The sequence below is a fragment of the Anguilla rostrata genome, chromosome 7 (assembly GCF_018555375.3).
Source record: "Anguilla rostrata isolate EN2019 chromosome 7, ASM1855537v3, whole genome shotgun sequence".
Lineage (NCBI taxonomy): Eukaryota > Metazoa > Chordata > Actinopteri > Anguilliformes > Anguillidae > Anguilla > Anguilla rostrata.
In genome coordinates, this window is record NC_057939.1 from 20,268,011 (window position 1) to 20,294,216 (window position 26,206).

The 26,206-nt window shown below is 46.4% G+C and overlaps 1 protein-coding gene across 4 annotated transcripts in view; it reads right to left on the reverse strand.

Moving 5' to 3' along the window:
* The window catches only part of LOC135259324 (limbin-like), a 72,854-nt gene that overhangs the window by 30,852 nt on the left and 15,796 nt on the right, over positions 1 to 26,206 (reverse strand). For 3 of the 4 annotated variants that reach the window (XM_064343563.1, XM_064343562.1, XM_064343565.1), the window contains exons 10-13: positions 18,136 to 18,460; positions 10,149 to 10,388; positions 5,009 to 5,184; positions 463 to 640 (exon numbers count right to left, since the gene is read on the reverse strand). In XM_064343563.1, the coding sequence (XP_064199633.1) occupies positions 463 to 640; positions 5,009 to 5,184; positions 10,149 to 10,388; positions 18,136 to 18,460 (919 nt within the window). The remainder of the gene's footprint in view (positions 1 to 462; positions 641 to 5,008; positions 5,185 to 10,148; positions 10,389 to 18,135; positions 18,461 to 26,206) is intronic. The other variant, XM_064343564.1, reaches the window with a different exon arrangement.

Below are 26,206 nucleotides of genomic sequence, written 5' to 3' on the forward strand. Positions count from 1 at the left end.
CTCCTCAAAAACTGAGTCATCTTTCTTAATAGCTTAGCACCTTCCTTATGCCAAGGGAACTGCATAGCTTACATCAAATTTTGCATTTATTCGACGTGAATATCTAATAACATAGTCTGGTTTAAGTACTTTACCTTGCACAAGGACATAACAGCATTACTCAGTTTGTTTAAACCTGAAGCCCAGAAACACCACACACTGCAGCCTACGTGGGACAGCATTAAGTCCCTGAGAGTCTGGGAAAGTCTGCAAGTGCATGCAGGAGAGGAGTTGGCAGAAGAGCTGAGCAAGTACTGGGGAAGTTCTGGGGAAGTGTTAAGGAAGTTTTGGGGGTGTGTTAAGGAATCATTGAGTTTGTGTTGGGGAATTACTGGGGAAGTACAGGGGAAGTGTTGGGGAAGGCAGAGGAAGTGTTGGGGAAGTGATGAGGAAGAATTGGGGGAAGTGTCAGCAGGGACTCACTTTGTCCGAGATGAGGCCCCTCCTCTTCTTGACCAGGCCGCAGTGCATGGCGCTCCTCTCCCGAGTCAGAGCCTCGTCCAGCCCCTGCTTCACCAGGACCAGCTCCTTCTGAGCCTTCTCCAGGAGCAGGTTCAGCTGGTCCTCCGCCACACTGGCCTCCCTGGGGGAAGGATGGTCACTTAAAGCAGTTAAAAATATAATGATTAGTAAAATATAAATTAGTGATTGTGAGCATTGCATTGCATTCACTTAGCAGACACTCTTATCCAGAACATAAAAAGTTGTCCTGCCTGAGTGTATTCAATGGGCTACACATCAAAACAAATTGTACTGCAGAATGGTCACTGGCTATGGTTAATATTTTCTTCAGGTTCTTGTCTATGTTAAACTGTTTGACCAAAAAGAGAGCAAAGCAACAATTACATTTAAAAAAATTATAATGGCTGTCTGTTCAAAATGCAAATAGTTTTTAGAGTTAGGGTTAGGGTTAGGGTTAGGGAAGCCAAGATGAACATAGGCTTCAGGTATACAAGAAACTAATAAAACATTTCAGGCAAGTTACACTTGTGGAAAGTTCAGGCCATCCAATCAGATACTCTCAAGAATCTTTTTTTGTGGTCTAATCCACAGTATAAGGGCCTGGCCTCGAAAAAGCCTTTGATTCCTCCAGATGAGAATTTTATTGGATTTTGTCTTCAACCTCCTAAGACGTCTCTTCAGAAGCCATGTCAGCAACATGACTCAGATAAAAGTCAAAGAGAACAGCGTTTAAACCGCATACGGGGAACCACTGCGAATTGCAGACTTGGCCATTTCTTGCACACTCCCTATTCCCAGCTCATTATAACATGAATATGCATTATAATCCTGTGTTATTGAGCTGTCTTCATTTGTACTCAGAATGTGTCAGGAGCAAATCCATCATTGAACGCAAGACTTTAGCACTGGTAAACTCTTACACTATTGCCTAGAACAGTATGGTATATAAAGTTCAACCCCCCCACCGAAGGGACATTCTAAAATGGATCCCCATGCATTGTGAAGATTACCTGTACATTTCTCCTTGAAAAAATATCTATGTATCCAATGACTCGGATGATGACAAAATCAGAAGGTAGAAACTGTATTGAAGTTTCCTTTTTGGCTTCTGATTCAAAGCTGTCAGAAATCAGTTCATACACTAATAAACCCTACTCTGTGCTCTGAGTTCTTCTGAAGTACACTGTTGGTTATTGTAAACAGGCTTCAATAAAATCTCTGTGATGAAATGATAGTATTTGTCCAAAAAATGAAAAACATGTTTTAAAAATGGGTTCCCTGAAGGCATCAAACCCAGATCTGTAGGAAGCTCACAGGGGAGGATTATGATGCATCACACATCAAGGCCAGGGTAAAATCTGCGGAGTTCAGTTATTCCCTTTATTCAATAACAAGACGGCAACAAAACTTGCCTGCCCCCAAAGCAAATCATGGTCAGGTTGAGGTAATGAACCCCCCCTCCTCTTCACTCTCCTGTACAGCGTAGGAGGGGCTGTTCCATGTGGACAAGTCCCAAATTGAATCCCTCTTACAGCCTCCATTTTGTAGGCTACCACAGGCTCCACTACCCAGCATAGCTCAATGGCCTGTAGGCCCTTCTGCACCCTCTCTCTCTCTCTACAACCAATCAGGTGATTATGGGGTCCAGGTCCCTGGTTGTACTGCAGATCTGTATGAATTTCCTTTCCTACTGTCCAGTTTAAATTGGACTTGTACACGCCAATATATAATGCTTTGATGGCTGTTAGCACACATATTTACCATATTTACAGGAACAAATTACATCTAAATGTATTCCACATCCACAAATGGGCAGTATTCATTAGCCGCAGTTATTATGTTAGACGCATTTTTTTACACTTTAAATAGAGAAAATCACTTATGATTGTAGATTTTCTTATTCTTTCTTTCTTATTCTTTTTATTCTTCAGCCAGTATGAACCGTACGTGAAGCCGGAATGAAGTCGGGTCGAGTTTTATTTCTCATCGCGGTGCTTCTGCTCTTTCCAGGTCTGCGGTGTCCCTGGAACAGCACACGCTCGACACAGATCAGCATTAATATCCGCACGCAACCGCATTTTCTTCCCCGGCAAACTCAGACATCATTGCTGTGAAACAAATTTCGCTTCAGCAAAACCATTCTCAGACATCTCCATTCAGCGAGCATCTGAGCTCATTAAGATGCATACGAGGGGGGGGGGGGGAGATGGGAAATGCACAATAGCAGAAAATGACACCACATCAGCAGCACCAGACTGGAGAGAGATGATTGCGAGTGAATGATATTGGACTGGGCTCCCTGCTGGGGTTGCGGTTACTGCTTCGCCCCTTTTTTATCTTCTTTGTGTCCGATTTTCATTTTTTGACGCCGTGAAAAAGCAGACTTTTCAGTCCGGAGATCTCTCACGGTCCGACGGGACAGGGGCGCTTGCGACGTTTGGGGTGGGGCTCGAAGCTGGAGGGATGCAGATTAGCGGGGAGAGGGGGGGAACGAAAGTGCAGGAGGAGAAATATAAGGACCGTGGTGTTGAAGAAGTATAAACTGAAATGCAGAACCGCTAAGAAAAGTGTCTGCATAGTCAATGAAGGGGCCTCGCTCAGAGTTAGAAGGGAAGTGCTCCACCTGGGAATCAAGCCGGTAACCTTGCGGTGACAAGAAACCCAGGGCCTGGACCATTGCGCATGCTGACGGTGGCACCCATAATCAATGTCCAGGGTCCTTCAATAGCTGGTTGGCTGAATGAGTGGCCTGACTGAACCACAGTGTACCTGGCCACTGGTGAACGGCCCCCAGAGCACCAGGAGCCATAGGAGAACGGTCTCTGTCTCTGCCAATGCGCAGTGGGGTGTCTCTTCTTCCCAGAATGCCCTGTCCACCCCACTGCGCTCCATGCTGGGGGACGGGGGAGGGGGGGTTGTTCAGTGGCAGGGCAACCGGCGGGAGCAACTGGAACCCCATTGGGCCCGGCAGGACAGTAACCCCGCCTCTCCAGGGCCAGGGAGCCGCAGGCCGACTGCATGAGTCCGTGTGCCTGTGCCAGACACTTCTGTTTCGCACAGGGATTCAGTGCATCTCCTTTACCCACACGCGGCCCAACAGAAGGCATTTGCCAAAATGCACTGCAGCGGACTACGCTTAGATGCGTCATTACTGCTTTCAGTTTGATCAAAAGGTAAACTGACTTATCCAACAAAATAAATACCCATGCTTCACCCAAATGTGCAAATGTCATTAAAAAAAAAAAAATATTTTGTGTTTTGTACGATAATCTATGAGCTATGTAGATGAAAATAAATTATACCTAAATGTCAGCGTTTGTTTGATGATGGAGTAATCCCCTTAAGATCTTGAATTAAAAAGATTCCGTTTCCAGAAAGGGAATCGTATAAAAAAAGCCACGTTGCTTTTACTTCACAGTGAGCTTGATGTTAATTCCTTCATATATCATACTTTTATTGTCAATAAAATACCTTCACTTCAAAGGGGATGAAAGGCTTTCCCAACTCTGATGAACTTCCTACTTCGTATTTCATTTTATAAAGCAGGTAGAGTTTTATCTCAAGCAAAATTTAATTTGAAACCCTTTTAAGAGGACATATGTTGAATTTATATTCAAAAACTTATACTGTATTCTTGTTGAAATAAAATAAGTTACTGATCGTGAAATAAGATATTCATATATTCTCGATGAGATTGACCATTTGGTGTACATATGAGCTGAGATATAGAACGTTTCGCTAAGTGGCCAATACTATTTTTTTCACGAGACTTCTGACCATACAGAGTAGTTTGTGCTCATACTGAGCACACAGCACACACAAGGTAGACAGTGTTTCCATTTACACTTTACTTGGTTCTGCCACTGCAAATGTGTCAAATCTCTACCACATTCCGACCTTCTCTTTTCCACTGTGCTGTAGCCAATAGCAGTGATGGGGTTGAGAGAGAAAACTATGTCAGGGAGTTGTTCAGTTTGCATTCATTTTGACTTGCTACAGAAATCTAAAGCAAGTTCACTCAGGTAATAACTGGTACAGTGGCATGTCCTACAACTTCATGGTAGCAAATACAATCCAGACTTTATGTTATGCAGTCATGTGCATAATATAACCATACTAAGAAATAACATGGCTAGCGACAAGCAGGCGATTCAAACTGACTATCCAAAGCAACTGGTAGCTTTAGACTGCGGTTCTATCCCTTGCTCCTCCTGATTATCTGTATCGCTGGCTCAGTGTGTGGGTCCAATTAAGATGGCCTGACCTTGACAGTCAGTGTTCCTGCATGACTGCTTTTTTGTAATAAGCCACAATTTTCTGTGTTTGGTCCACTCACAGAATGGAAAGTTCATCAAATGTGTTACATTACCAGTGTTTAACAGAGAACAAAGCTCGGCAGCAGCACAGTCCCAGCATGCCACTTAGCTACTGTGACGCCAAGCTGTCTGTGGCCCTCGAGGACAGGAAAATGAGGGCACCTTGCCCGGAACCCCAGGATGGCCCTCACCTCCTCAGGTCCCTGAACCAGCTCTCCACCTGGCCGGACGTCTTGGCGAACACCTCGCAGATCAGGCTCTTCAGGCTCTGCAGGCTGTGCACCAGGAACTGCCTCTGGGCGTGGCGTTCGCCGAGAACACTCCGGTGCGTGGCCAGGAAGACATCCAGCACCTCCTCCAGCTGGTCCTGGGAGAGACAGACAACACAGGCTATCACTCTCTGATGATGTCACAGCCTTCTAGAAACCACTGCCTCAGTAGCCAAACATGAAGCACAGGGCTAAATCATGACGTACCTGCTTTTTTAAGGAGCTCTGGAGTTTTAAATCTCACAGCAGGTGGATCAGGTTGTACAGCTATTGCTCAGACTTCATATGAATATAAATACCTCAGAGGTTTTATCAAAATCCCACAAGATTTAAGGTGAACGCACATAAAACCACTTCATCAAAACCGCCTAAGAATGCATTTGGGTACCAGAGTTGGGATCAACTGCATTTCAATTTAGACAATTCACTAAATGAAATTCAATTAATTTTGCGAACTGAATGAAAAAGCAGAACATACCCCAAACCTGGCTAGCACACAGTTCGAATATACAGTAGCATCACCTGTCAGGGTCATAATGTGCTCCTTAATCCTACAAAGAAAATACCCCACCCAACACTGGGGATACGCTTTGCTAGTAAACCAATGAACAGTCACCACCTCCGATGAATCACAATTTACTGTGAGCTGGAACGTACTCCACCCATGCTTCTGTACATGATTTACATACTCATAACTAGCAATATAATCCATAACAGATTATGGTTTTTTTATTTTTTGTTTCTTAATTTAACCAGGAAGTCCCACTGAGATGCGAGATCTCTTCTACAAGTGGAAACCTGGCCAAGATTACAGCAGCAAGAAAATATACGGCACAAATATATTTCCTTATAAAGCGCCATATAAGGCGATAGTTATTCACATCCGAGGGATCCCCACAGTTTAATAAAGGAAGGATATAAGCAAGTTTCCACACTTTTGGGATGGCGCTGGTGCTGAGATTTAAAATAGAAAAATTGCCCAGGCCTGCTGAATTTTTACAGTCTATACCTTTCAGGGCTTTACAGACTTCAGTAACAGGCTCAAAGTGGAAAGGGCTTACAAAAGAGCTTCCTGCAGGGTTTATCATAGAGCATCACGCAGAGGTATTAGACAGCCTCAGAATGATCAAAAACAGATCCTGCAGAGAAAAAATGCTCATTAAAAAAACCCTCCAATATTGTTTTTATCCTTGATTTTACTACCGTCTGTCTTAAGGAGGTCAGGAAGGCTAGCAGGAAACATCAGAACCAGACACCGATTTAACTCATTTCCAAAATTTCATGGGATTGTTCTAAGTTTCAGAGGCAGCAATTTCAGATATAATTCAGATTTTTATGTGATCATCAATCGTGTACACTTATCTCTGAGGAAGCTAAAAGCAGTTCAATCCACAGAGGCATTAGATTTAAATAAATAAATAAATATCATCTTAAAACAGTCCCAAGCAATATCAACATCAGCCATAATGGAAATTTGTCAATGCCACTCTGATATAAATCACGTAGAAAAGCTTGAAATGTGTTTTGAATACAACATGGTTTAAGACTGATAACTCACATTGCTGACAAAAAGTCACAGTACTGTTGTATTTGTGCAAAATATTTGTTAAAACTCTATCCAGTAATGCAGATTTTTGCAGCACTTTAGGGTTGGGTCAAGTTGAAGTTGTGATCAGTCAAGTACGTGTGCAATATATTGTGCAGAGTCTGAAAAAGCATCATCACATGTCTCGGAGATAAACATATCTGGGAAAACCCAAACTCATGAAGTTAGTGTGCGAGCATGGTTGAAGCGCTTGTGGGCTGTGTAGCAAATCCATTCTCTCGTTTTTATTCCTTGGACTCAGGTAATCCAGGTAGGTTTAGACACAGAACAAGCACAACAAAAGAAACATCACTTGTATCTTGCAGAATGCTTGTTAGGTCCGTAGCAAGAGTCAATCCTTTAAGTTTTCTTTGGTGCCCCTTTATGAATGTCAACCTGCCGCTGGTAAGCACCTCCCAAACGCACACCAAACAAACGCGCATTTTAGATACAGCGTCCATGGGGGGGAAGGAAGGTTTGGCACTAAATCATCCTTAGAACATCTGAGAATAGCCAAATAAATACATAAATCACAGCTATTTGTGTTAGTTTCTATAGACATGAAATAAAGGTAAAAAAATAAAAATACTGCACATATACGATTTGAATTATTATATGAAACAGAAATTTACACGGAGGACACGAACGGACAACTATTGTGCCGGCATCTTAGATTTTAGCAGTATAATTTTGCAGAGTAACTGAATATTTTGATTGATTGATAGATATACTTCATTGATTCCCAGTGGATAAATTCACAATGTTACCTACAGCAGAACACATACATTATTCAAACAAACATGAAATAAACAACAAAAGACATACCAATCAAATCCATAATACTCACTGGCCATTTCTGGATAATCCTTAGCTAACACACTGTCACCAAATATCACAGGCCAGGCTTGATATATCAAACTTATCAAAATGCCATTGGTTTACAATCAAAACAATTCAAATCTATTTCATTGAAAGACACTGCAGCGGTTCCCTTTCGGGATGCAATAAAGATCTATGTAACAGTAGCCTTGAAAATACCTTCTGAACTCTCCATATTAACAAAGCACAAGGCAATTATAATCCACTTATTCTTGCCTTGCTATGTGAGGAAGAGTGTCTGTAATTGTGATTAATAGTACTGTGTAGACTGTATACTGTAAATATTTGAGAACTGTCGTCTGTTGTGGAGAGCTGTGCTTCTGGAATCCCGTAAATACATCAAGAGGAATTTCCCCTAAGGGTGATAAAAGCATCCAATTCTGAATTCCGCTCAAACAAGATTTGTATTCTTTTCCCCTATGACTTCTGTTAGCTTTGAGAGATACAGTGGGGACCAACGGTGTGAGGACACAACCAAGCCCAGGCTGTTCTCATTATTTATCAAGAAATAATGCAATAATGTGAACAATGGTGCCATTCTCACCACACTCACCAGATGTGAACCCAATCGAACATCTGTGGGAGGAGTTGAAAAGGGAAAAGGCCAGGCATTAAGTAATATCAATCGATCATCTAAGAGAACTGTTGAGAAAATTCTGGAGTGAAATGGAAGATGAGGTGTTGCATAAGCTGGTGGAATCAATGCCAAGCAGAGTGAAGGTGGTAATCAAGGTGAAAGGCAATTCTTGACTTTCAAAAAATACCTTTTTTATACATTATTTTTAAAATAATGTATTCTTGAATAAGAAGTGTAAATGGGGTGCAATAATTGTATTGGCCCTTGATAAATAATGAAAACAATCAGTTCTTGGGAGTGTCCAAAGACCTTTGGCCCCCACTGTATGTGATAAAAAATAAAAGCGGTTTACAGATCATTTTTATGGATGGGGTACTGAAACTCAAATGATATTCGGCTACTCTGAAGATGCAATACCAGGGTTAATTACTCTGGCAGGGGCCTTAACTTCTCAATATGTTATGTCTTCAGACCTGCAGATTATCTTGGAAGTGAATAACACTTTTTTATAGCGCAATTTGTTTGGCCCGTTTTTCATTGCTACAATAATCACTTTTCAAGATTACGTCTGAGATTTCAGGATGAAAATATTTTCAATTACCAAAGGCGTCCTAAGAAATAAAAACATCTCCCAGCCGAAAGAGCTACAAAAGAATCAACACCCACAAAATAACACGACAATAAAAATAAGGATAGAAAAAAACCCACTAATTTGATAGAGCGGTTGCCCAAACTTTTAACAACTGGGGCCACATGCGAATGCCAAATGATGTGTTTAGGGATGGTGGTAACTTGAAATATTGCAGGAAAACAGAGGGTCCAGCACATGAATAAAAGAATAGGCTCATTAACCAAAGCCCACTCGAGTGCCGTACGACGGAAACACTCGGCATTCAAAACTTCCTCCGGACGGCCCTTCAGTTCCTCCGCCGAAAGCGACGCGAGTGGAAAATTCCCCCCGCTAATCGGCGGCCCGAACAGAATCAATAAACTAAACTGCGGCCCGCTCGACAAACGTGCCGTGGCCACCGTGCCCGGGAGGCAATTAGGAAAATGAAGGCAATACACACTGCTTCCGCCCTGTAAGATGGAGTCAGAGACAGCTTGGGTGGGGGGCGGGGCAAATGGCGCAAGCAGCAACTGCAGGGTCCAGATGGAGAAGTGGGTCTCACTCATGAAACATCTGCCAGTAAGTGTGTAAAATACACAATGCATGTGTGTGCATGTAAAAAAAATACCTAAATCCCCATGCAGGGAAATTATCGCCACAGTAGTCAGGTGAAATGACTGTAATAAAATGGACAGTAACTCACCTAACATGTGAAACATGTCTGTAATAAAATGGACAGCAACTCACCTAACAGGTGAAATATATCTGCAATAAAAAGGACTGAAACTCACTTGACAGGTGAAATATGTGTGTAATAAAATGAAAAGCAACTCATCCGACACGTGAAATGTGTGTGTAATAGGATGGGCAGCAACTCACCCAACCGGGGAAATATGTTCATAATAAAACGGGTAGTAACTGACCCGACAAGTGAAATATGTGTGTAATAGAATGGGCAGTAACTGACTGGACAAGTGAAATGTGTGTGTAATAGAATGGGCAGTAACTCACTGGACAAGTGAAATGTGTGTGTAATACAATGGGCAGTAACTCACTGGACAAGTGAAATGTGTGTGTAATACAATGGGCAGTAACTCACTGGACAAGTGAAATGTGTGTGTAATAGAACAGGTAATACATATCAATAGATGGGCAGTAAATCACCTGAAAGGTACAATTTACAACTTAGAAGATGCCTTTTGCCAAACTGACTTACCGAAGTGCATTTAAAATGGCAAGCAGGTACCACAAGAGCAGCACAACTATGTGTGTAATAAGGAGGGAAGTAACTCACCTGAAAGGTGATGTCTGTAATCAGACAGACAAAATCGCACTTGACAGTGGAACTATGTCTGTAATGAGGAGGGGAGTGACTCACCTGAAAGGTGATGTCTGTAAGACAGTATCTCACCTGGCAGGTGAAGTAGTCGTGCAGCAGGTCGTTGGCCACGTTCTTCTCCATCTCGCCCATCCTGGTGGCCTCCTCCAGCTCCTCGGAGAAGATCTTGTGCAGCTCCACGCGGCGCCTCACCACGATCTGCCTCTGGACCTGGGCCGAGGCCTCCTCGTGCCGCGCCAGCAGGCTCCGCTGCAGACGGTTCTGATCCAGCTTGTGCAGCTTGTCCAAGAGGACGCTGCACTCCAGGACCACCTGGAAACCAAACACCGCTCAGTAAATCAACCGAACGACCAGCCAGGCAGCTAATCGACCGACAACCAATCACCCGCCAGTCAGTCAATCAACGAACTCACCAACCAATGAAACAACCAACTGTGAGGAAAGGAAGGACAAGATCACCAGCATCTTTCATTACGTATTTTTGTGGTTCGCAGACCGCAGAACAGAAGAGGAACGCGTGACCTGCGTGGTGATATTTCAAACAGACGTTACACTGAGGAGGTTGGGTATTATTTTGCATGGGCTTAACTCTGTTTGGCCAGGGCCCGGTCTAATTCTGTTTCACTTCATTAAATCCAGGCACGCTCCTCGAGGGCTCCTGGCTCACACGGCGGATGAGTCAGTGAGCCGCCTCCCCAGCAGGCCGGAGGGAAAGGGCAGGATTTTCCCACCGCCGCGCTGCCGCGCCGACGCAGCGCATGACCCGCGCGAAGAGCAAAGAGCAGGCTCGCTTTTGAAGCTGGCCACGGATATCGTGAAAGTCCGAGAGAGCACACACCAAAGGCTCCTGGGCGGGGGCCCATACAGGTAGAGTTCGGGGGAAGCATTTCGGCATAGATGGTAACAAACACGACTTTCAATTAGGTGCTCGCAAGTTTGATTCCCGTGTGATGTCGTGCCTTTGAAGTGAGGCATTTACCAAGGTCTCCAGCTGCAGTACTAATATGTCAAATTGAGGGTAGTAAACATCCAGCTGTATTAATTAACAATATGTAAAATGTGAGTGCTTCCCACAAACCAGTTGGTAAATGGTAAATGGACTGCATTTATATAGCACTTTTATCCAAAGCACTTTACAATTGATGCCTCTCATTCACCAGAGCAGTTAGGGGTTAGGTGTCTTGCTCAGGGACACTTCGACATGCCCAGGGTGGGGATCGAACCGGCAACCCTCCGACTGACAGACAACCGCTTTTACCTCCTGAGCTATGTCACCCCTTGACAAATTGCAATTTCCAGATTAGAATTTTCATTTACCAGGCATATGGTATTCCTTGTGGAAATTGAAGATTTAGCTACATATTTCAGTTAATGTGTGGACTTGACACAGAATGTCTGTAACATGGATAGGTTGTGTCTGTGACATGGATAGGGCATGTTTGTAACATGGTAAGGTGATTGTTACGGGTAAGCTGTCTGAACAGGGTAGGCGTGTCGTAACAGGGTAAGGTGTATTGTACGGTAGCGTGTCTGTAACACGGTAAGGGTGTCTACATGGTAAGCGTGTCTGTAACAAGGGTAAGGCGTGTCTGTAACAAGGGTAAGGTATATCTGTTACACGGGTAAGGTGTATCTGTAACATGGGTAAGGCGTGTCTGTAACATGGGTAAGGCGTGTCTGTAACACGGGTAAGGTGTATCTGTAACAGGATAGGGCCCATTAACACTCTGTCTGTGCAGCAGAGAAAAGTCATGATTTATATTCATACGCTGTTGCACAGCCCTACGGTCCTGGAATGTGAGAAGCATTAGAATACAACACATTATAATGCATCAGAGAGAGTGCTGGTGAGGCCCTGCTGAAGTTGGTGCAGTGTAATGACTTTGAAAGCTCAACAAAAAAAGCAAGTAAAGCCACACACCAGAGAGGATTTGAAACACAACATTTTGCCGGCTTTAGACAAAGCAAATTGTTGTGCAGATAAAGGACTCCCCTTCAGTGCATACCAAACGCTCGATTGGTCTCTTTCCTCTCTGGAACCAGGCGCTAGGCGGTGGAAGCAGAACTGCTCAAAGACCCCGCTGGACTCTATTCAACTGGTCCACAACGCAGAGACAAGTTAACCTATATTAGAGGCTCTGATGAGGCAGACGCATTTCGTGCCATATAGCGCCCTTTACTGAGAACCCCCGGCTGCGTGGGGCTGGTGACCTGTAGTACCTCAGCGCTTGTCAGGGAAATATCCGATGATAAACAGGAAAGGCGCTCTTCAGAGCTCTCAGCACCTGCCTGATTGAGTTGGCTGTTCCTCAGAGCTGGCCGGGCGTGGCAAACAAGCCCCAGACTTCAGTGCACCTCCACCACTGCACCACATGAATCATTGCACCGTTGGATCAAATGGACCGGGTCCGACATCCAAGAGACTACTTAACTCAACCGAGTAGTTAACGGGCCCCTAAGTTTCCACCTGGGAGAAATATATTCTCTTCCATTCTATTCTAAAACCATCCATCCTGCCATTACATGCTGCATAACAGGGGATAGGCGCATTTATCACATTTATGTGGTTTTATGGGATGTGCCTGAAAAACCACTTCAGGTGGAGAACATCACTGAAAAGTCTGAATCAGACCGCCGAACCCACTGAAGTACGAGATGACGTCTGAGAACCATCCAGCGCTGCCTGCCGCTACTACACAAACACACGCCGCCGATCAGGCTTGTGCCGTCATGCGTTTTTAACAGAGGCCGCTAACTGCGACAGCTGGCACTGGTCTGTGTGTGTTCCCGGGTAACGGTCGGTCATCGTTGGCGGGAATCGCGAGGGTTGAAAACTGGGACCGTTTTTAATAAGCCTCGCAGCGACACTGGGACAGACTGGCTAGCAGGGAATTCTGGGAAATGCAGCTGAATGAAGATCAGGGGGGTCAGTATTGGGTCAAGGCCATGGTGGTGGGGAGGGGGGGGGGGGCAATGAGAAAGACCTCAGCAGAGCCTCCGCAGGCCCTTTTAAAAATGACCCTGAGCCCCAGTTAGAAGTAGCTTAAGATCCTTGGCATACAGTAAGTACATGGGAAAAGCAACATTTGGCACATCAACACTGAGAACTCATTTACATAATAACCAGAAGAACATGAAATATTCAGACATTTGGGGGAAAAAAAAAACAGAAATCTTGTTGACTGCTGAGCATGTATCCAAAATGGCCTGGCTGGAAAGCCCACTCCCGCTGCCCGTAACTGATGTTCCGCCAGCCTGCAGGCCTTCGGGCCACATGGGCTGACGTTAATCAGCCGATATTAGCGTTTCGCCACGACGGGCTCCATCAGCCAGACGAATCATCTGCCCGGAGCGTAATGTGGAAACGCACACAGTAATCACACGCGCAGCATCCTTGGCTGACATTTGGTAACAAGGTTAGGTGAGGGGGAGGGGGGGGGGGGGGGGTGGCTGTTCAGTGCAGCTTAATTACCAATCCCATAAGGAGATATGAAAAGCAAAACCTGCCATTGATTCACAACGGAGAAAAATAACAAGCTGCACGTAGACTGCAGGATTCATTCAGACATTGCTGTCAGAGGGCCTGTTGAGAGACCGCAGAGAGTAAATAGTCTATCTCAAGATCTCTTTCTCTCCCTCTCTCTCACAGACTAGCTCACGCACACTCGCTCCGGATATGTGCTTCCCGTGATTAAACGCGTCAATACGATCAGATTCCACGCCAATTAAGCACTCTCGCGATCGCGCGTTCCCGACGACGATGTAGAATGGCGCTAACGATGCAGGAAATTGATGACGGAGAAAAACAATTTCTCAGGCACTGTGCTGACACAGAGGCTGTTTGCTTCATGATGAAAGTCTGAGCACCCTGCGATTAGCTCGATCCTCTCAGCTCCCAGTTCATTTGCACAGGGATGCATTTCTAAAGCCTTCGCACATAAAAGTGCAAAGAAAACTAGGAAACTTCCTGTAGTCGATAACAGGTAGAAGAACATCTGAGAAGGTAAAGGACCAAACACCTTCGTCGACGAAAGACTGTCGTGTCCCCAGGTGCTGGTTATTCACACAAAGCCAATGAATGACCAAACAATCAATCAGAAATAATGGAGAATGACATGATCATGAGCAGAATGAAATTTCTTCCCCAAATTACTCAGTGGCATCGACTCAACAGTTATATGACACCGAGCGGTGCAAAGCATCAAAGAAAGCACTGTTATTCTGATTAGCTAATATTGAATTGTGTGCCAAAGCCTTATAGGTATTCATGGCCGCTGTACTGACCATTTTAATCCCACAGGCTTTCATTAAACCGTCTTTTTTTTGCCCCCGCACAGCCGAAAAGTAAAAAATGACTTTTCCAACACTCGCACTTTTCATTTAAAAAAAGCGCAGCGAGGTGTTACCGAATGAACTTTGAAGTGCTAAGGCGAGCCGCGACGGATCTGCGAGTCTCTGAAGAGCAGGGTGCCGTACGGAGAGGAGCGGGGACGGGGAACCGGACGCACGGATCAGACAACTGTGATACCTTTCCGGAACGGTCCAACTGTTAAACTCGAGCAGGCTCGGTTTTTAAAAAAACGACCTGCGGTAATGAGTCACGCAAGCCGTCATCTTAACAGAAAGGATGTGCCCGTTTAAAGAACGACGCGTGCGGCAGGACCGTCAGCGAGCATGGAGCCGTGCGGTACAGCGGAGATACAGAAGGAGGGAAAATAAAGGGGGATGCGGGGCGAGAGAAAGGGAGGGGAGACAGAGAAAGGGAAAGAGAGACGGGGAGGGAATAATACAAATGAGAAGGTAGATCCACGCGCGCGTACATCACCGTTCTGCTGACAGACTTCCAGCAGAACAGCGTCGGTTCTGTTGCCACGCTGCCACGAGCACCGGGGCATGTGAGGTGAGCGTGCGGGCCGATGCTGATGGCTGGGGGGGCTGGGGGGCTGCTCGGGGAAGGCAGTGGGCTGGATTTGGCAGGGCGGGGGCGGCGGACTGGCAGCGCGGCGTAGGTTTGATTAATCGGCGGTTCACATTAGCCGCCGCGCTCGGCGACGATGGCGCTGCGTTCGCGGTTTGACAGGAAACCCCCGGTTTCACTCCTCTACCGGTCTCCGCCACCCCTGCTGTCCATCAACTGAAAAGTTACACCAGGCGCTCCTGCCTATTTCTAGCCAAAAGAAAGTCAAAATTCAATGATGGAAACAGGCCGCGAGACTTTCTTGCGTTATCCTGGGGATAGCGTTTTTAAAGATTACTGTGCACACCAGTAATTGCCCATCTCCTTTAAAAAATATTACTAAATAAAATCAATCAATAAAACGTTGTGTGTTTTGCTGAGTTTGCTGATGGTTTGCTTCACCATGTTATCCTGCTTTGTCTAATTCAATCAAGACAAACGTAAACACTGATTTCATTCCCGAACCATATGGCAGTAAACCACTGGTGTATAAAGGGCATGGTTATGATATCTAATGTAGACTTTCAGGCTCTCCAGACGCTGTGGCTTTCTGAAGCACTGGTCCTTGGTGCGGTGACATTTCCCGCAACAGTGTGAAGTGGAGTCACGACTCCCAACGGCGACTGCACAAAAGGCCACGCTGTCACTGAGGGGGGGAGGGTTTCGGAAGGAAAGGGATCGGCTGACCACGCCCCACCGCACATCAGCGACTCCGCTGGCCAATCTGGAGTCCGCGGTTCGCAGTTCTCCCGTCCAGCTAATTTTTTGCAGGTAAAAATTAAGTGGCGGCTTGCTTCAGAAAACACGCATTCTAGCTCGAATAAACCGATGGAACACATTTTCACAAGATTAACTGCATCTTCCCATTGATGGAAGTATAGATCGGAGAATTAATTTTCCTGAAACCACGAATGAGTGCAGATTCCATGTGGTAAAATAAACTCACAGATTTAGACCAATCCCAAAGTTTTTCCATGCAGAGTAAAACATGTTGTTCGGTTTGAACAAGCCAGGGATTGACAGTTCACAGTAGCTTCACCTAATACAGGGTATATGACTCTTCTCTCTCCCACCATTAGAGAAAAATAAACTATGAGAAAGAGGCTTGCACAAAACCTGTACTTAATTTTCCCCCCAAAAAATTCCCGCGAAATCACACTAATTAAGTCATTAAGATTTGGGTGCACCCAACTCCCCAAGAGCAGAGTTAGGCCCTTGTTCCATATGGTGCCATTCGGCCCTTGTGGCAATTGGCATGGTCTACACAGTACATCTCACCCGAGCTGGCATCTGCCAATGAGGGAGCAGAGAGGTCTTTAAACCGGGAGCAGGGTGCAGGATTGGTCCACACTAAGGAGGAGGAGGAGGAGGAATGGGAGCGTGCGTTTGAATGCGCTCAGGGGAAACATGGAGACTGGAGCGCCAAGGATACAAAAGCCAAAGTAATTAATGTGAAAAGTGGATGATCGGGAAGATTACCAGTAAAAACCCAGCATGGGAGAGAGGGAGGGAGGGAAGGAGGAGGCGACAAAGAGAGAGCGAGAGGTTTTCAATTAAATAAATTATTGATGAGGCGCAAAGCCTCCCAATGAATAGCCCAAAAACACCTTAGAATATTTAAAGAGCCCTCAGTAAATTCAAAACTGAAATAATAACTTCCAAATACAACAACAAATTAACAACGCTCATCCAAATTCTTTGGGAAAGCTCTCTCGGCTTTCAAACCTGAATTATTAATTATTAATGAATTATTAATACAAGCGGGCCGCTCGAAGGAGCCTTGCATATTCGTGGTATGATTTTTGAACAGGTTGGCCAAAAGCACGTGGACGTACCCAAAAAAGGACAAAACTGCACACTGGATGCAAGTTAAACTGCCTGCGTGACGGTACAGGCAGAATATTCAGACAGTGACTCCTCCTAGACAAGGTTCTGACCCAGGGCTAAGGTTTAAGAAAGTTCCTGAAGCAGAAGCTGGTGAGATGGCTCAGGCCCATTGAAGGGGAACATAAGCCAGAGTACAAATGATACTGAGCTAACTAGGCTACAGGTTCAAGTTTAATGTGCAATGCTGGCACTAAGCCTTGAGTGAAGTCCTTCAGTAAAAATCCGACTTTGTGGATCACTGCAGGGCAAAATTACCTAGAAACATGTCAGAGAAGTAACACTCATGAGTTCTGACCAATTGTTGTGAAGAGTAAACGTGTGAAGAGTATATTAGGCGAGTAATACGTTTAGACTCGATGTGAGTGCATTAGGTAAGTGTATCAGTAATGAGTTTTGACCTAATGTCATTGTACTGAGAACAGTGCTTCAATAAAGATAATCAGTTTTCAACAGAGGCCTGCAGAACAGGATATGAGGAATAATAATGATGTCTAATGAGAAAGGGCTCTCGCCCAATATGGGTGTGTGGGACACAAGCGCATAAATAATAATGAGCTCAAACCCGATGCGAGTGTGTATGGCACTATGCACAGATCACACAATTCTGCACAATCCTGACCTATGCTGCATTATGGTTGGATAGGAGTGTGTGGTGTACAGTGTATCATGGGCTATGGTCTGATATGAGAGTGTTGGGCACAGTGCATATTGGGTTGTGGTCCGGTCTAGTGTACACTGAGTTGTGGTTTCGTCCATTGTATCAGTTATGGTCTGGTTCAGCGTATGAGTTCAGGTCCAGTCCAGTGTATATTCAGTTGTAGTCCGGTCCAGTGTATATTCAGTGGAGGTCCGGTCCAGTGTATATTGCATTGTGGTCCTGTCCATTGTATGAACTGTTGTCTGGCCTAATGTATATTGCGTTAAGTGTATATTAAGTGGGGGTACAGTCCAGTGTATATTGAGTGGAGGTGTGGTTCAGTGTACATTCAGTGGAGGTCCGGTCCAGTGTATATTGAGTGAGGTCGGTCAGTGAGTGTCCAGTGTAATTCGAGTGGAGTCGGTCCAGTGTACATTGAGTAGGAGTCCGGTCCAGTGTATATTGAGTAGGAGTCTGGTCCAGTGTATATTGAGTAGGAGTCTGGTCCAGTGTATATTGAGTAGGAGTCCGGTCCAGTGTATATTGAGTGGGGGTCCAGTCCAGTGCGTGGTCAGTACCTGCTGGTCCGCGTGCTGGAAGAGCAGCCCAGCCCGGTCCTTCTCGCTGGCCTCCCTCCTGTGCTCGGCCTCCATCTCCTGGCGGGTCTCCATGTTGCACTGGCCGGCCAGGGCGGCCATGCGGGCCACGTGCTCCTCCTTCAGCTTGCCCTCCATGCCCATCAGCTGGCCCTGCAGCACGCTGAGCAGCCTGCGCTCCGCCTGCGCAGACAGCAGCCCGCGCAGACGCAGGCCGCGCAGCAGCGCCGCCACGACATCCTTGTGGATCTGCACGCGGACGCTCTCCAGGCTGGTCGCCGCCCGCAGCAGGTTGGACATGTCCAGGCTGAAACGGAGAGTACGCAAACTCAAATAGGGCCACAAAACATGTTGGACATGTCCATACCACAACACAGAACAGGGCTGCTAGACGTGGTAGTGGACATGCCATGCGACAGCACACGAACTGGGCGCTAGACATGTTGGCACGTCCATCTTTACCACACGAGAACTGGGCTGCTGAGCAGGTTGGACACGTCCATACTAAGAACAGAACAGGGCTGCTAGACGTGTTGGACATGTCCATACTACAACACAGAACTGGGCTGCTAGACGTGTTGGACACGTCCATACTACAACACAGAACTGGGCTGCTAGACGTGTTGGACACGTCCATACTACAACACAGAACTGGGCTGCTAGACGTGTTGGACATGTCCATACTACAACACAGAACTGGGCTGCTAGACGTGTTGGACATGTCCATACTACAACACAGAACTGGGCTGCTAGACGTGTTGGACACGTCCATACTACAACACAGAACTGGGCTGCTAGACGTCTTGGACATGTCCATACTACAACACAGAACAGGGCTGCTAGACGTGTTGGACACGTCCATACTACAACACAGAACAGGGCTGCTAGGCGCGCTGGACACATCCTGACTGCAACGCAGTCACGCATACACAAATGTGGAAATACAGCATTTGCATGTACACAAAGGCCGAGATCCAATCAACAACTGCTTTAATTATAACTTACAGATGTGTGAAAGTCCTACTTTATCAGTTTGTTGAATTCAACTGAATATGTTCCTGAAGGAAATTCATCTAACACTTGCAAACAGCTGGGAGCCAAAGTTTGTAAATATTAACAGAATTCAGGCCAAAAATAGACAAATAAGAATACACAAGACAACATACTAATAATAAAGACATAAACACAGGCACATTACACCCAAACACAAATAAATGTGCCAAATAAAACAAATTCAATAAACGCACAATTTGTTTGTATAAACAGCAGAGAACACGCACACAGAACAATATTTTGCAAAGGATGTTGACCCAAACTTTACCAATTACTAATTTCATTGATTTGTTTACATATTTTATTGACCTGACAGCAGTAGTGAGCTCATGCGGGCATTTGACGGTATTAGTGTAGGCGGCTTTGCGGAATGCTTTCACACACCTTACAGGATGTGCGTGCCTAGACGATGCTCCTTCTCTGAGCACTGACGACCCCCAAAGGAGCTTCCTCGACAACGTGCGCGTACGGCAAACGCCGACACCGCTAATGGCTCCTAAAACGGGCTGAAGCGGCCCTCCCGCGGGAAGCCGGGCTGCTCTTCCCAGGCCCCGGAACGTTCCGGCTCTCTCCTCACCGCGAGGATCCGGTAAGTGGAGCTGTGCCGCCGGGCGTCCAGGCCAAACCTCTGCCGAGGTCGGAGGCCGGGAACGAGACGAGGAAGACGTGCCGATGCAGCCGCTTTTAACAGCTCCCAGAAAACGCCAGACCAACGGGCCTCTGCGGCACATCCCCGCCAAGCTCTAAATGGCGGAACTGGGATACTGTTCGAGAACTTTGAACAGCGTCATAACCAGTACTGGACAGGTTCAAATCCCTAGTACTGAACTAGCAGTCAGCAGAAACTGCAACAGTAAATATACTGGAGTTGTGTAAACCAATTTAGCTGTGGTTCATTGTAATCACGTTATCTGCAGCCCATTACCTACTTTTAAGGCTCCGGGTCTAGGGGGATGGCTTTTAGAGAGGTTTGAGAGCTGTGCAACGCACAGAGTTGTGGGTTGTGACCGTTGCTTTTTAAAAAAATGTTATTCCTTTGTCTTTGAGCTGTTTGGTTGCCAGATTGGCCTATCCTTGATTTATTTCTGTCGGTTTGGTGTTTTGGACTTAAAAAAAAGGTAAGCCAAACATTTTGGTTGTTTTGTCCCGTCTGACTGAGCAGTGCCCCCCCCCCCAAGCCCAGCATCACAGCCAAAAACAAAACAAAAGAAAATGAACCATAACGGCGCAATAGAATCCAAGCGTGAAAAAAGACCAAACAAAAACACGGCCTGTCGGTGTTTAAACAGAGGCAGCCAGGGGGAATGGTTACTCCTTAGTGACGGTGCAGAGGCTATGCGGGGCGCGCTCGTGCGAAGCGGACAGAGATGAATCTCTGACAGGCCCTCCCGCTAGGGAGAGCTATCTGTGTGCGTAATGGGGGGAGCCATCTGGGGCTCCTCACGCCGTGTCACATCGAAACCAGGCGGACGAGAGGAACGAGGGCGGAACTGCACACTGCCTCTCTATCAGAGAGAGGTGGGGGGGGGCGAACAGAGAGAGTGAGAGAGAAAGAGAGAGGGGCAGACGGAGAGAGAGGGGAGGGAGACAGAGAGACATAGACACAAGCCACAATAGTAAGTTCAGCCCTCCAGACTATCTCTTGCTCTTCTACAGCCACACACCAGCCCGACTCCCTCTTTCCTGTATCTGTCTTTCCCTCCAACATGCTCTCCACTGCTTCATTTCACACCACGGCACATTTTTCTAGAGGTAATTCTCTCTCTCAGTCTCCCTTGACAGAGCTCCATTTCACTCCCTCTTTCCTTCATTTCTCCCTCCTGCCCAACAAACTGCCCTCGTTGCACTCTCATAAGGCCAGCTTTATTATACCCCACTCACCACCCTTCTCCATCCCTCTTTTCTATACCTTTGTCTAACTCGATCCCTATCCATGTTCCACCCGCACGCTCCTCTCTGTAAGCGGTATCTCGCTCCATCTCCGCATCTTGCTGCCTCACTTGCATTTATCCTTGTAGATATCCTCCATCTTTATCTCTTTGTTTCCACCTCTCCACCCTTTGATCTTTGTTCCATAGCTGTATTTCTGTCTCGTACAGTACATTTCTCCATCTGATAAATCACTCTCTCCTGCTCCTTCCTCCTCCCTCTCTCTCCCTGCTCCTCTGGAGGGGTTCAAAGGCCAGCACATGGGCTAGTTCGGGGAGAGATAGTATCACGTTTGTCTAGACATCCTCAATATCTCTAAGTACCAAGAAAAGAAATGATCACTATATAACAACTGAACTATTACTCATAATCAAAACAACAGCTAGAGCATGAATTCAATGGAGTGAGCCCTTCTCTCTGTAGGTACATATGCGGAGCAGGTAATGTGGCCCTTCTTTTAAAATGGCTGAAAAAGCTCTCTAGCTCAATATCTCCGCTCCGCTCGGCTGCAGCAGGGCGACTTGCTCTCCCTGCCATCCTGGTGAATGATTCTCACTTGTCCTGACCACGGAGCTTCTCCACCCTAGCTCCCCAGTGGTGGGACGGACTCTCCATTCCTCTACGAACCACTCGGTCATTGCCCATCTATCGCCATTTACCTGCTCTAGTACCAACAGAGAGGAGGTAGCCTGAAGACGCACGTACCTGGGCTAACCATCACTACTCTGCAGGGCACTCCAATCTAGGATCGCTCTTATCACTGGTATCCTTTTATCTTGTTCCTCTAGCACTTTCGTGTTACACTTGTATTTCCCTCCAGCACTTATATTAAACTTGTATCGTTATCTTGATGCTGCAGCTCTTCGTCATGCCTTCTAGTTTGACCTGCTTACTGCGTGAACTCGACTTAATGTGTTCATGGCTATGGCCGTTACGTAATAAGTATTGTACCTTATCGGACCCGTGTTTTGTAGTTGTTCCAATGTCCTTCGGTAGGCACTTGTTGTATGTAGCTGTGGATAAAAGAGTCTGCCGTACAAACGTAATGTAAAATAAATGTAAGGTCTCCGACTCCCACAGCATCACCCCAGTCTTTGTGAGGACGCTGTGATGTAAGGCACTCTGCTTTCTGTCTGTGCGCACGCATTACTCACACGGCTAGCGCACATCGCCCACTGTGGAAACCTCCACACAATGGCCTCTGCGCTCAATTAAGCGCTTACAAACTCCCGTACGAACCCGTACGAACCGCCGCCTCAACGTGAGCGCGCTCCATAAGCACCGTAAAGAGAATTTACTTCAAGAAATCCTTTTTTTTAAAAATGATGCACTCACCTCAACAATTAACCTGCCTTTCTGGCTGAGCTATGAGCACATGACTCAGTGTTATGTGGGAGGCTTTGGGGGGACCTCGCGGGACACAGTGTGGCACAGCTGATATGGGACACAGGCTGCGGGGCTGTGCCTTGCACAGAGCACTGCTCTCGAGCCCTGGAGCAGAGAGTTCACCCTCAGCAGCTCCAGTGAGTGCCCGGCTGTACAAGCGGATTGGTGAAAAGTGCGCGCCGTGCTGTGTGCCCTGGGAAAGGGTCCCTGCTATGCAAACAAACAGCGCGGCGTGTTCTCAGAAGCTCCGCCCCATGCAGGGCGCACATATGCATGTACCAACACACACCCAGCAAAAGAAAGCCCAAAGCTGTTCTGTGCTGTTGGGTGGCTCCTCCGGATAAGGTACCGTTCCCTTTCCAGTGTGTGCATATGCCCGGTGGTAGAGAAAGGTACATTTCTGGCACCTGGAGCAGCTTCAAGTGGCAGTGGTCTAACTCCAAAGGGGAGTGGCCTAGCTCCAAATGGGCGGAGTTTAGTGTAACCCTAACCCTATGCATATTCCTAACCCTCCTCTTTGAAGCTACGCCACAGCCCTTTGGAGCAGCTCCAGGTGCCAGACTACACGCTTGCCATGGTCTGGGATAGAACCCCAACCATGCCAGAATGCCATTTTTTGCAGTTCTGTGGTTTTTGTACGACTCAGAGGACAAGCAAATTGCAGATACCCTCCTGTGATCGGTCACAGGGTGTCCTTTTAAATAACATCACTGAGCCACTCTTCAGCGCTTTCACAGCCTTCAGAAGCACTGCCTCGCTGGTGCTAATCAATCAGAAAATCAATCAAATGTATCCTGTCAAACCCGACGGTCTCCTCCTTTCCAGCATCTTATTCCCATTTTATTTCCTGCTGCTGCTGGTGGCATTCCGTTCCGCTGATTTTGCCTGCAAAGAACTATAAATCAACACAGTGATGGGTAAGACTGGCCACTAAGCAGTAAAGGCTGTGAAAACGCATGGATGGGAAGCACATAACACATAAGCACATAAAAACGTCATCTTTAAATGCTGCTCCTCTTCAAACAATCCCCTTCATTTCTCGGGAACTGAACAAACTGTTAAGAATGTGGCTGTTTTTCAGATACAGGTTCCCAGGTGTTCCACTGAACAATCCTAAAGGAATTTAGGAGTCTCATTTTGCAAGGTTTACTTGTGTTTTTGATTTTTTTCCCCCTCTGGAACAGTTCGGACTAGCGTTCCTACCACTTCACCCACCCACTGGCGCAGGCCATAGAGCGAAAAAAAAGGGAGGGAGGGAGACAGAAAAGGAGGGAGAGAGTGAAGGAGGGATAAAGGAAGACCCACATACTCGTGCACGGAGAAGACACATGCTCATCTGTGGCCTCCATTCCTCCTCAGACGCAGAATGATGTAACGCGCATGACAAGTCATGAAAGCCAGAATGCGACAGAGACGCATTATCCGCTCTCCCTGCGACACCACGCTGTCCATTAAAATGTCACCGGGAGGGATATACATACCACACGCGTACGGATCCGGTGCATTTGTATACACTTCACTGCCAAAGCACACTGGCCCCAGCACAGGGCCATGCATCACTGCTGGAGGCATACAGTGCTCACAAGGCTTTCCATGTTTTAACAGTGACTGAGTTTGACTTGAGCTTTCCACAGAATACTATGTCTCTGTGGTAGGGGGGCAAATATATAGACATTCTGGGGCTGACATAAATAACTCATGCTAGGTTGGCCGAATAACGCCCTGTTATACGCTATTGCATAAGCACAAACTGCAGTCAAGGTTCCACATTCACCAAGTGTTAGATGAGCACAGACATCAACTTCTGATGGAAAACATAACACGTTTTTATGGTACAAGAAAATATTAAAACTTAGTGAGTTTGGCTAGTAAAGATGATCAATTTAAAATAAATAAGAGATTCAGACGACTACGATTAGGCTACTTTTCGAGGATGACATTTTCATTTAGACAGTGTTGCTGCACCAAGGATTAGTGCTTCAGCTCGTCATGCTACCCAAGAGGCTAAATCAACCCTGTCTGGGTTTTTAAAAAGTTATCACACTGTAAAATGGCCGTTTGTGCAAGAGGAAGCGTCTTTTAAACACAGTAGAGCAGTCAAGCAGCTCAATGCCGGCTGCTTTTCAGCAGGAAGTTCTTTTAGGTCAAAGGACGCTGTGAAACCTTCACGAGCAATTCGAGAGACGGATAACAACAGCAAGTTTCTGGCGGCCAGGACTCACAGATACGGTTTATGAAGGGAGAGAACTGGCTCAAAATGTTTCCCTCCATTTTCAGTACACACCAGACTCACCATAAATAATGCAAACGCTTGTGAAAATGAATGGCTGTTTACTGCCAGGGATAGTGATTTAGTGATATCACTTGAAATCATGATATGGATCATGTAAATCCGTGAAATTAGGTTAGGGAACAAAGGAATCTGCCTTTTCTCCTGTAGGCACTCCTGAGGTTTCATCTCTGAATAACACTTAAACAAAAAATTCACATGGAAATTAGAGGCCCAGTGGATAGCGTTCTGGAAACTTCTATTCTCCACCTTATGGGCATTCATGCTGGTTCTGGCCACAGATGAGGGATTTCCGTAGTACCCTTGAGCGAGGTACCTAATCTAAAGTGAAGGGCATCTACTGGGCAAGTAAACATGTTTTTTTCCTGCTTGAAATATGCAAAATATTAGACAGGACATTCTGTTCCGAGTTACCTAAGATGCCCAACGGAGACTGACAAAGCCGTCTCTGTGTAGCCTAGCGCTGCTCTGATGTACAAAAAACACCCAAAATTAGACATGTACCCGTATAAAAGCAGCCCTTTAGAATCACAGGGTGAGGACAGGAAAGAGGGGCTCTCATCGAAAGATCTATATAATAAAAAATATGAACAACACTAGGAAGGCACAGGGAGGTTTCATGAGAACAAAAACAGGAGGGGCTATCATACGCTATCAGAGGCTCAGTTTGATCAAACTCACTCTCACATAAACAAGAACATTTCTCTGCCCATCACCAATGCAATTCTGGAGGAAGTGATGCTGATGGAGACTCGGTGTAGAATTACCGCCGTAACTATGTTGTGTATAGCTCTCCAAATGGAGAAGAATAAACCTGACAAACTAAGAAAATAAGTGAATGGAGAAACAGGACACAACCATCAGCAAAGTCCACTGAAAGGAATGCTGTGCATACCTCGGCGCGTACCGCGAGCTAGTAAAACCCTCGAGCAGCGTACACGCGAAAATCGCGCTCTAACAGGAAATCGATCCTAAGACTGGCCCTTGCACCCCCCCGGCCCACACAGATAACCCCCCCCCCCCCCCAAACAACCCTCCCCGGCGGAAACTAAACCGCATTACCAAGCAAAACAGAAAAGCCAACCGGCGATGGGGGGATAATTAGCCTGGAGAGATTGAGCGAGGCAGAGACGGGGAGAGAAATTCATCATTCACTCCATCCATCAGTCCCCGTAATTACATTTTCGCCCGCGCCGGCGCAGCGGGGGGGGGGGGGGGGGGGCGGCGGGGAGGCCTCCCCTGTGAATTCATCCACAATTACTGAGAGCCCCCAGGGGGGCTCTCCACCGCCCACCGTCCCTGCGGAGCCCTTCCAGGTAAACCCCCCGTCGCCGGCAAAAGGAAAATACCGGTCGCATAAAGAGCCAATCGCCTTGACAAAGCTCCTGTATGCCT